The sequence below is a fragment of the Pollicipes pollicipes genome, unplaced genomic scaffold (genome assembly GCF_011947565.3).
Source record: "Pollicipes pollicipes isolate AB1234 unplaced genomic scaffold, Ppol_2.1 Scaffold_4295;HRSCAF=5057_pilon_pilon_pilon, whole genome shotgun sequence".
In the NCBI taxonomy this organism is placed as follows: Eukaryota; Metazoa; Arthropoda; class Thecostraca; order Pollicipedomorpha; family Pollicipedidae; genus Pollicipes; species Pollicipes pollicipes.
In genome coordinates this window covers 38386223-38397969 of record NW_023596461.1, presented here as the reverse complement: position 1 = coordinate 38397969, position 11747 = coordinate 38386223, and the positions used below count along the sequence as shown (strand labels likewise).

The window sequence follows — 11747 nt, the reverse complement described above, 5'->3', positions numbered from 1 at the left end:
GAGTGACATGGAGCCGTAGCTGGTGCTGCGGCCGGGCGGCCGCCTCCTCTGCGAACACGCGCGCCGCTCTGAGACACCGTCCCCGGTCACTGGCCAACCGCACTCGGCCGCTGCAGTGTGCGAAGGACCAGAGGACACCGGACCAGCAGAGGTCCGGCTGCGGCGTCGCATCAGCGGCCGAGACGGTCGGGGCATGCGCAGACTGGGTGCGACAAACGTGCAGTGAGTGTGAGAGGTGCGGACGCTCTCTGGCCTATTTACAGCCGGCTAGCTCTGCGCTGCCTCCGACGTCTCTTATGCTGTCTCGGAATGTGTCTCGCCGGGCAAAGGCCCGGCCCGGCCCGGTCCGCCCCGCCCCGCCCCGCCCCGCCCCGCCCCGCCCCGCCCGCCCCACCCGCCCTTGCCACCGCAGCAGAGGAATGGACCTGCGCCTCGCTTCTCCTCGCAGCAGAGAAGCGCCACGACAGCACCGCCCCGATAATCTCGAAGCAGCTGAGCCCTGTAAAATCGCAGCAGAGCCGGCGGCGGCGGCGGCGGCGGCGGCGGCGCCCTCGTGGCGGACATCACAGCGGCCTCCGACATAGCGTGGCCGAGCTCGGGCGGCGGCCGCCCCTACAAGCTGTCGCCGCGCCCGTGCCCTTGCAGGTGGACGCGCGTGGAGACGGGGGGCGCCGGCGTCCGCTGGTAGCCCGCCGTCGAGCCGGTACCCAGGTCGCCGTCGTCAGAGACGGCGGCCATCTGCGTGCAGCCGGCCACTGGGGTCACCCGACGGCACGCTCTGGACGGCGCCACCGGAGCGAGCAGGGCGGCGCCAAGCGACATCGGACGGGCGGCACGCGGCGCACAGGACACACACGAGACGACCACTGCGGCGCCAGGCACGGCACGGGAACCTCGGCACTTGACGGGGGACAGGAGTCAGGTCGCCAGACAGGGGGCAGGAGTAGGGTTATCATCACAGCCATGAACCGGTGGCCAGGTCACAATACAGCGAGCGGTAGCCAGACCGCCAGACGGGGACAAAATTAATGGCAGCAGAACAGTGCTGTTTCACCATTCGTGTAACCGTACAGAAAGTTGAGCGACGGTGGCGTCACTTACAAGGGAGGCGAAGCCGCCGTCACAGAAGAATCACCTAAGTCCAATATTCTGTGCGGATGTCATGATAGGGACCGTAGCTTTTTGTAATAGCATAACCTTTTGTGATATGATTTCTATTGTAAATCTTCGGTTAAGTCTTACGTATCCAAGCACACAAAACTGAATTCTCTTGTCTTCAGATACGAGACTACGTCTTCATGTCCCATCATGTTCAGACGCGTCAATCATGCGCAATAAGAACCAAAATAGGTTGATTTGACTACGCAATCCTTTCCCCAAGATTGCCAACGCCCAAAAGACAAAGCCGCCGCCGTCCTTAGCTGTTGAAAGCCGACTGGAGTTCAGTGCGGCTCTTTCACTTGAGTCGTCCCCTCCGCGTGATCAACACAAGGCGAAAAAATAAACCCAGTGGTCAGAACAGGTGAGAATATATGCAAACTGCCAACACCGCTTTAGAAGCTGGATTGTCTCGAGTAAAGGCTATAACTGGCCTATAATAGCATGGCCTGAGGTCCAATACCGACACTGCCAAGGCCTGCATACGAAACCAAGCTGATGCGGGGTAAGACCTGGCGAAGCACAAGTCTGGTCATAACCTCAGATCTCAGCGTTGTTTGGCCTTTAGAGTCAACGAAGGCACGCCTGCCTGAATAATAGAGAGCTAAAGGTTAGGCGCGCACGATGTTTGACTTACAGACTCAATGGAAAGAGCTTTGCGGTGCAAAATGCTGCACGGTCTGCAACGACCTAAAAATTCAAACCATATCGCACACGATATGACGTCATATTCCCACACATGAGAGCAAAAACATGACAAACAGCTTGCCACCTGGCTAAGCGCAACGGAACACGACAGACTGCGCGTACGCTCATACAAGAGCGTTCCCGGGCTGCAAGAAATCACGCATACGTAGCTTATGTTTTGAATGCAACGCCTGTCTCGAAAAAACGTCCAAGTCACAAGTTTCCATTCGTATAGACGAGATTAAGGCGAGCACTATGGTGAGTTCATGATGACGCTCAGCGATGAGCGTGAGCTAGTTAGTCGTTTGTAACCTCGTACAGTATCGATACAAGCTCCCTGCAGACAAACAACTCGGAAAAAGCGAGGAGTGGGCCGCACGCACAGGCAGTCAGAGATGAGATTGAAGCGCATTAGAGACAAGAGAGTGGCAAGCCAGACCCACACCAACGCAAGCAGAGGGCGCAGACTGGCCACCGGCCAAACTGACCCAATCCCCAGAAGCATGCGGTGAGCAGTGTCTCAAGGACGAGACGCAAGGCGTGTTGCGAGCGTTGGACAGGGCGTGTCTCACGAGCGGCGCAGCCAGTGTCCGGCGTCGCCCACGTGTCTCATCTGGCACCTAGAGCCGTTGAGGCACGAACAGCGGGCCAGTTCTGACAACGGTCGCACGCTTGCTTCCGGGGTCCTCTCATCATCCCAGTGCACTATGCCCCGGACGTGCGGGGCCCCACGACCCGACGCCAATCATTGCGAGAGAGGCAAGCACAGTGTCCACAGGTAGTCCCAGTCCGTGTGGAAAATCTCGCGCAGAATGGTGGTCATACACACACAAACAAACACACACGCACACGCACACACACACGCACACACACACGCACACGCACACAAACACACACACAGATCGGCCGTGCAGGCCAGCCGCCGTCCTACCACATGTGGCTGGCAGCGGGTGTCAGATCTATGGCGTCCACGTCCGGACCGGATGACTGCTTTGGGTCATCGCGCATGCGCAGGGAACAGACAGGGTGTCAGTAACGTGGCCACGCCGAACAACGGGTGCGATGCGGGGCTTCTGCACAGCAAGTGTGTGGCGGTTGCTTTTGAGCGGTCGTCCATCACAGGGGGGGGGGGGGGGGGGATGGCGACAGGAACTGGCCCTACCACCGTCGAAACGTCACTGAATACACGCCCAGTCCGACCACACTAAATGGTTGGTGAAATCGGTCAAGACTGCATCGACAAGTTTTCAAGTTACTGGCCGACGGGGGCCAGTAAATCTTATGCTGCCCACGTCCATCCCAATGAAGCTAGCATCAGGCGGTCCCTCCCGGAACGCCATTACCATGCCGCATGAAACGTGCAACCCGACCGTCCCCAACCGCCTACCGCCACGACCGTCACCACCAGACCAAGAAGCAGCCGACCACAACCGTCACCTCTGCCGATCTGCCGTGCACGATACCTCCGCAATCACCCTCGGCGGCAGACAGCAGAGGCCTCCACCGGCCGGGCCCTCCACCGGCCGGGGCCTCCACCGGCCGGGCTCTCCATCGACCGGGGCCTCCGCCGGCCGGGGCTGCCGCCGGTCAAGCCCGGCCCTCGTCCACCGATCCACCGCAGTCGGCGGTCCCCAGCCCAACACAGCCGCCAGAGTGCCTATATCCCCCGGGCGTGCAGCAGGCTCTCCCGTCCGCGGTCAGCTGCGCGGCCGGCGCCCACTCACGGCTCAGGAGAGCAGGTGTCGCGCGCGCGCCTGGCGCAACTCAGAGATGGGGAGCAGCGTGTACCCCCACTACAGGTGCAGACAGACACGGTGAGCACGCTTAGAACGCATCAGAGCGTGTATAGTCCAAACACGACCACGGCCACGGACAATCGGACACGTTCAGCGAAACGCAGCATCACGTTTAAGTGCTGCCAGTCATGTAGCCACATTACACGCACAGCCACCGGACGGGTTGACTCAAAGTGTATACCGCTCCCACGAGGGGATCACGGAGTGTAGCTCCCGTGAGGGACACCACACAACTGGTAAAGACGACACGCCTCTGAGGCTCACACGGACACACGAGAGGCGAACATCACAGCCAAGTGCTGACTCAGACGCCAGCTCAGGTCAGGCGGGAGCCCATCACGGAGACTGCAACGCCAGGGAATCCACGGCAGGATGTCACGGAGGCCCGGCCAGCCCCCGGCCAGAGTAACGGCAATTGCGCCGAGGCATGGGACCGCTAGCGGCGCACACGAGACCCCCCCCCCCCCCCCTCACCTGAAGGCGCCATGACTGGGACAAGACAACCCCTGGACAGAGTAACGGCAATCGCGCCGAGGCATGGGACCGCTAGCGGCGCACACGAGACCATCCCCCCCCCCCCTCACCTGAAGGCGCCATGACTGGGACAAGACAGCCCCTGGACAGAGCCGGGGGCGTGTCTGGAGATCATCGACACTCGACGTACACTGGTGCTAACTGGTGAGACACGGGAGGTGCGACTACGCTGCGATGGGGCGACAACACTGCGACGGTGCTACAATCACAACGGACCGGTGGGGTGCGACTAAGAACGTACGTAACCTAGGAGCTAACCTGTCCTATCTCTGTCGATCTCAGACGACACCTAGTCACGTGTACGCGCCAAGGTTGGTCATAACTGCGGTCTACCTAACGAGGCCTTCATGCATATCTGACCGCTAAGCGTGCATCAGCGCCAAATGTTTCAGCCTTCATGGCTATACAATCAAACCACAGGAGAAAAATGAGACGAGCCACGCCGCCACCGAAGTTAGTGCACACAGAGAAGAATTTGCCGACAATGAGAGGAAAGCAACAACAGGATTACCCCGAATATAAAACCGAGGGACCATCGCACTCCGGAGCGAGGCCCCAGTCCGGCGGAAGGCGAGGCCATTGACAACATACACGCTCTGCCTGTGACAGCATGGATGAGAACGCGTGCGGGAGCGAGCACCGGCGCCGATCGTCGTGAGCTCGGAAGGGCGCGGCTGTCCGGGGGTCCGCGACCCACCCGCAGCTCGAGGCGGCCGTCAGGGAGCGCGCAGGAGCGTTCCACACCTACTGGCCCGCAGCCGGGTCAACAGCGGCCCCGTCTTGTTTCCAGGGAAGGCAGCAACCCTCGTCTGGACCCAGCTGTAGCCCCACAAACCCGGCCCCCGCCAAAGTGAACCCGACGTACCAGCCTTGACTTGATTGCCCCAGCCATTACTGGTTCAACCAGACCCATCGGAAGCGTGCCCTGACCCCAGAGCGGGCCCGGGCCCGCCCGAGGCCCCAACGAGCCCTGGCGTCCGTCGCGGCTGCCTGACCTGGTGACCGCTCGAGTGCACCGAGCCGTTGTCGCCGTGCTGGAAGCTGGCCTCGTCCGCCTCCAGGCACAGCTCGCCGTCTTCCTCGTACTTGTTGCTCGTGTCCTGCCACCGCGGGCGGAGCGTCAGAAGGGCAGGAGAAGCTTCCCGATGGCAGGGGGCGGACCGTCAGGAGAGCGGAGGCGGGCCGTCAGGAGGGCAGGGACGGAGCTTCAAGATGGCAGGGGGCGGGCCGTCAGGAGAGCAGGGGCGGAGCGTCAGGTCAAGTTATTTTCCTGTCAGCTGATGGGCAATGCTGGGCATGATTGGCTGCTAATATGAGTCGGCGGTGATGCATCCCACTACGTTCCAGCTATTGGGTGTAAAGCGTTGTCACTGTGTCAGCCGCTGAGGGCTGGTTGGTGGCACCTGTGTCGGCTGTTGGGTGTGGCATGTCATTACCAGCATAAGCTGATAAGTGCTGATTGTCATTTCCAGGGCCAGTTGCCACGCGCTGTTGCCTGCACAAAGTAATGTATGCTGTGTGTTGTTACCAATGTCAAATGTTGAGTATTGGATGTTGGTCTACTTGTCTGCTGTTGCATGTTGTTATCTGTGTCAGCTTGTACATCCTTTGCATTGTTACCAATGTTAGCTGCTGGGCGCCGAGCGTTGTTACCAGCGTCAGCTGCTGGTCATCATTACCTGCGTCAACTGCTGTGTGCTGGTTAGCAGGCGGGCTAACGGGTGGCAGCAAAGCGGCATCGTTTCCAGCAGGGTGGGCCGCGAGTGCGTCAGCAGCGGCTTCATGAAGCTGGTGTCGAAGTCCGACCACAGCCGCACCAGCAGCGCCTTCTCCGGGTTGTCTCTGGCGCCCGTCTCGTTCTGCTGGCCGCGCTGGCGGACAAGGTACGGATGGCGTCGGTGCGGCGCCGGCTGATCGGCCGGATGGGACACCATAGAGCGCACAGCCGCTAGCACCCTCTCATGGCCGGCTGCCTCTAACGGACGGCTGCCTCTCAAGGCTGGCAGCGTCTCACGGCTGCCTCTCACGGCCGGCTGCCTCTCACGGCCGGCCTCTCACAGCCAACTGCCACTCAAGGCTGCCTCTCACGGCCGGCTGCCTCTCACGGCCGGCTGTCTGTCACGGCCGGCTGTCTGTCTCGGCCGGAAACCCCTCACGGCCGGCTGCCTCTCGCGGCCGGCTGCCTCTCCTGGCCGGCCTTTCACGGCCGGCAGCCTCTCACGGCCGGCTGCCTCTCACGGCCGGTTGCCTCTCGCGGCCGGCTGCCTCTCGCGGCCGGCCTCTCACGGCCGGCAGCCTCTCCTGGCCGGCTGCCTCTCGAAGCCGGTCTCTCAAGGCCGGCTGCCTCCCAGGGCCGCCTCTCACGGTCGGCTACCTCTCACGGCCGGCCTCTACGGTCGGCTGCCTCTAAGAGCCAGCCTCTCACGGCCGGCAGCCCCTCACGGCCGGCAGCCTCTCGCAGGCCGGTACACAGTGTACGGGTCCTGCGCCGGGTGTCCGTGGTCACGGACCGCGTATCTCGACACAAATCTGCACATGGCCATAAGTTAGACAAAGGCCACATCAAAAGCGACACGGTGTCTCAATTCCGGCGCGCGCATAGCCTACCGCCGAGTGGCACTCAGTTACGGAGACCCTCTCAACGGACGGAAACCAGTTACTTCAGACAAAGGTATCAACACAACGTCTGATCGGAGAACGATCAACCATTCGCGGAACAGCTTGTCTCGAAATACACGGGCCAAAAGATGAAACTGCCCCGTACCTCATAATCGTTCACCGAAAACGTTCCGGCACGCGGCACGAGTGAACCCGAGTCACTAGACTGGGGTACATTACTGCTTAATGGCAAAGTCATTTGCACCCAAAGGTTTTCAACGCGCAGTCCACGCGAAAACCAGAAGGCTGAATGGCTACGCCACGAAATAAACGACACCGTGCAGCGGAAGACTAGTAGAATTAAAGTGTACAGGCCGCTACATCCCAAACACTGGAGCACACGTCACGATCCGACTTTGAGCCAGCTCTGGGTGGAGGGACAGGGAGCAGACGTCACATGGCTGGTCTTGTGCAGCCCTGCACGGCTGGCGAACAACAACAGGAGACAAGCGTCTAAAACGCACGGTGTTCCGGCCATGCATTGCGCCAAGCAAGGTGCAGAGTCTTACCCTTCCTTCCATCGCGCTATATACCTGCAACATGCAAAACAAGGAGTCAAAGTTGAATGCACGGCGTGCCACTCGACGTCACAAACCATACCCCGCCGCACGCGCACTCACTCATACGCACGGTCCACGAACGACGGCAAGCTTACAAAAAGAACGAAACGCATCCCATTGTAAGCAGATCAGCCACGCATAAGCAAACTAAACAAAATACTGAGCCGTTAGCTGCTGATAAAAATGCACCCGAGGACGGCGGACCCGTGTCTTAGTGAGAGAAAGTTTTAAAACTTTGCACAGTTTCAATTAATACGCGGAACCAAGACTCGCACTTGAGTGAGTGGGCATTTGAGGACAGCCATTTGACACAGCTGGTGTGATTTGTACGAGCCACACGTCAAACCGCCGTCCTCGGGCATCCCCAAGCAGTCAGCAGCGCCACAGGCCGAGTGAAGCGATACACACAGGTCCGGACGGGCGACGCTGGCTGCCCCTGCCCCGGCGGCACAACCGGGCTGCACCCCACACTCACCGGGCGGCAGCGCTGCAGCTGGTTCAGCCCGGTCGTCTCGTCGTCCTCCTCGCCGCCCACACTGCCGGCCAGGTCACGTCAGGTCAGCCGCCGCCCTGCTGGCGAGACATTCACGGCGGGCCCCCGACACATCCCGAAAGGCCGCCGATGGCGGTGCCATTCGACGTGACCGAGCCCCACGCCTTTCACGAGTTTTCCTTCGCGAGACGATTTGTGAGGATTCGGCATGCCAACGCTTCTGAGAATTGGTAACAGGTGGCGTTAAAAGTGACTGCCAAACGCTTGTTTCGACATGCTATTTCACCGTTTCGGAGCGTGATGGCAACAGCCTGCACCCGACCGGCAAACAAAGCCTCGCTTTAGCCTGTAAGTGTAAAACACACACCACTCTGTTCTGTCAAAACTCTGTTCCGCCACAAAAGCCAACGAAGCCAACGGCACGGCTGCCTTGACCGCGTCAGCTCCCCCAGCAGCAGGACTCACGGTTATGCCCAGCCAGAGCAGCAGCTGGGTAGTGAGGCCGCCGTAGATGACGGTCACGGCCACGATGATGGAGGTGGCGTGAGGATGGTCTGACAGACCCACAGAGTAAGTTGTTCCGGGATCGCCAGCGCGCACGCTATGGGCACCCAACGCAGTCCCCTACGTGACCACGGCCAAACCCAACGAGGTCAGATCAGAAGAGCCCTGAAGACGAACTACGACGGAGCGCCCAGAGGTGGCATGCCCGTGACGCAAGCGCGTAAAATGGCACCGGCCCGCACGGCGGGCCAGACCGCTTTGGTAGATATGGGTGCAGCATGCATTTGTGTTTACATACGGTTGCGTCTCGAACCTCCTGGAGGCCATTTCCGAATGCCGGGCGCTCTGAGGGATTCCGCCCCGCGCGAGCGGCTTCAGCGCCTTGCAAACGTCACGCGGGCTGGCATACCAAGCCGCAAATGTTCGAATGAGCGTGGAGGGCACCCGTCCATAAACAGCTCACACATGAGGAACGCGCCCCTCCTGACGCGGATCTGATGTAACAGAACAGGCCGCACAACGGCATATATGGACCGCGTGCCGGCTGATTCTTTCTCGGCGATCAAACGGAAACGCCTCCTGGGCGACATATTTGTGGGAGCCCCATCATTATGGACAAGACCATAGGCACAAATCATGCATGCCACCTCGTCGTCAGCAGCTCATCAAAATTGCCTCGACAGGAGATGACAAGGGGACTGACATGCCTTCGTCAAAGCCCTGAAGGAGACCAAAATCAGCGGTAAACTAACCCGTCCATGAATGGGGATGACAATCACACGAATTTAAAACTGAGAGTCCGAAGTCGCCGTAAAATGCGTTACTTTCATCCCAAATCCTGCAATTTAACACACTGGGCGTCCGCGCCAAACTTTCAAATGTGCTGGCACTTCAAGGCGTCTGCTCTGGGCTCCTACCATCCAGGGCAGCTGAAAGTCTCCCCGGCCGGGGTTCCAGACCATCAGTGGCAGAGAGACACCGCGCCATAGCCACTCACCGGAGAGGAACATCATGTGCTGGAAGTTGAGCGGGATGACCGGCCTACGCTTCAGGTTGAGCAGCCAGGACAGCGGGTACACGTTCAGCAGACGCCCGATGAAGAGCGACACCTGCACACGGCGCCGTCAAGGACACTAACCGGCTACAGAGCCCGCGGAGCCGCGGCCGGCGCGGCAGGCGGGGCCGCGGCTCCGTCTGCCCGCCGCGGCAGCAGCCGGCGCTCACCCGGCGCTGACCCGACGCCGGTCAGCAGCCGGCGCTCACCCGACACCGGCCCGCCGCGACAGCAGCCGGCGTTCACCCGGCGCTGAGTGGACACAGCCCAGTGGACTGTGAGCTGCCCACATTTTCACGCAAAGTCCAAGTTCTCCACGGATTCTCACTCTGGTCTCCACCTGTGGTCAAGTCTCCACCCACCGCTTTCCTCTCCAAGTTGAGGGCGGCTGAAGCAGAGTTGGCGGGGGAGGTGGTCCTGAAGCCCCTTCCACCTGAACATGAGGCCCCGCCGCTAATCCTGCGTCGTGACTGTCCTGAAGGCTGCGCCACAGCGGCTGCGACCGAGAGAATCGACCAGCAGCCATGCACGCCAAGTGCGGGCAGAGTGACCCGACACTCGACAATCCCCGACACCTCAAACTAGACCGAGTGGAAGACGAGCCCAGCGAATCGCAACGACCGAAACGTGCAACTTAACACGATCATGTCGGATCAGGTCCCACCCGGAGCTTTCGGGTACAAAATGACCTTGGTCGTGGCGCGCCTCAAAGTCTCGATCATAAATCAATCAATGAAATTTCACACACGACAAACACCGCACACAAAAAAGAAAGCAAACAGCGTGCTGCTACTGTACCCCTTCCACGCCGCTCTTCTCGTAGCCCGTCAAAGGATACAAAGGCGCAGCTGATGAAGGCGAAATCCCACTGATGTTTGGGGAATGTGAAGAGCGAGACTCCGATATAGCTGAAGATGAAGTTCTCCGCCAGGAAGTTGATCATCTCGAAGAAGTCCTTGGTCCTGACGCGCGCCTCATCCGAGAGGTTGTTGTACGTGTAGTGGGCCTGGCAGATGCCGCAGAACAGCACGGCCACAATACCTGCCGGCAGGTGACGTCACAGGTGACGTTACAAGTCACTGCGCCGCCTCGCAGCTCGGGCCACGAGTGGCGTGACAGATGACGTCAGACGCCGGCCGGAGGACCTGGGATCCGGCGCCCGGCCGCTTACCCACACCGGGTCCTCCGGCACGCAGAGCGACGCATATCAAAGCACGCAGGGCCCTCTTTCAGCGGCTAACGCTTTTAAGCCCGAGCTACTGAGCAACATATTGAGCCTGTAAACCACACTATATTAATGTGCATCGCAATATTCAAGCTAAAAAAGCCATCAAAAGCATACACAGCTGCACCTTTCGTCATAGTCAGCTCACCAGTCCTGCCTCGCCCCCCCCCCCCCCCCCCCCACCCTCGTCTTCACCAGACTGAACACGTCAGTGTTAATACACCTCGAGGTGTAATAAAGTACACAGGCCGTGGTGTTGTTTTAGACCGCACCTGTGCAGGTCCCATATGCCACGCTCACGGCGCGTCACAGGTGCAGTAGCCTTGGCGGCGGGGGCGCGCGCAGCTGGCGGCCGCGCGGTTTGACGGCCGGGGCGCGGAGCTTCACACCGTGTACACTCCCACGCCCCTACCTCAGACGTTGCGGCTCGTGGGGCCTCCACACGCCGTGCCAAATGGGGCGCCAGCTCGCGAGTACAAAAACATTGGGCTTAGGTTGCCCCAACTCTGCACATGGCGTAGAATGCTTCTACCTAACAAGATGCTGAAAATATACGGAGTAATTGATGGGAGGCGCGTCTTTTGCAGAGACGGGGTCGGACCAGCCTGACATTTTATGATTAATTGTCGAGCTGTTGTAGCGTTTTGGGACCAGGTGCGAGGTGCTCTCAGGAGTGACGGTGGGGAATACGGCCGATGGAACCTACACCTGCCTCGGTTTTTTTGGAACTTATGCCGGCAGTAAATACGATTCAAACCTGTTTTTGAAGCTGGCCAGGTCGTCCATATGGAACAAAGTAAGAGTGAGAGCAATCTGACGCTCCTTGTCTTTGATATGTTTAAGGGCTTTCCGAAGAGCGAAAGCGTGCGTTCGTGTAATGAAACATACAGCCAAGGAGTTCATGCTACTGTGGAACGTGACAGAAAAGTTGATGGGTGCGTTATGATAAGAGCTAAGAAAATTCGTGCGAACTTGTGGTGTTGTTATATGTATGTGTGTTCTATAGACAAGAGGGACGGGCCATATAGAATAAGGCCACGGGAGGGCACTAGATCGACAGGATATGTGTTCCGTGAAA

General features: G+C 59.6%; 2 protein-coding genes across 2 annotated transcripts; both read right to left on the bottom strand.

Moving 5' to 3' along the window:
• Positions 1 to 408: 408 nt before the first annotated feature.
• On the bottom strand, positions 409 to 7904 carry LOC119097092 (sodium/hydrogen exchanger 6). The gene is made up of 5 exons (XM_037220136.1): positions 7869 to 7904; positions 7343 to 7366; positions 5855 to 6046; positions 5171 to 5275; positions 409 to 738 (listed from the first exon to the last, which is right to left on the bottom strand). The coding sequence occupies exons 2-5, from the start codon at positions 7352 to 7354 to the stop codon at positions 613 to 615; spliced, it is 435 nt and encodes a 144-aa protein (XP_037076031.1). The 5' UTR covers positions 7355 to 7366; positions 7869 to 7904; the 3' UTR covers positions 409 to 612.
• Positions 7905 to 7951: 47 nt separating this feature from the next.
• Positions 7952 to 10501, bottom strand: LOC119097510 (sodium/hydrogen exchanger 9-like; the record flags this gene model as incomplete). Its single annotated transcript, XM_037220542.1, has 4 exons — positions 7952 to 7963; positions 8352 to 8440; positions 9388 to 9499; positions 10283 to 10501. Coding segments are annotated over 4 exons (432 nt in total), but the record flags the coding sequence as incomplete, so codon positions are not given.
• Between the last annotated feature and the right edge of the window lie 1246 nt (positions 10502 to 11747).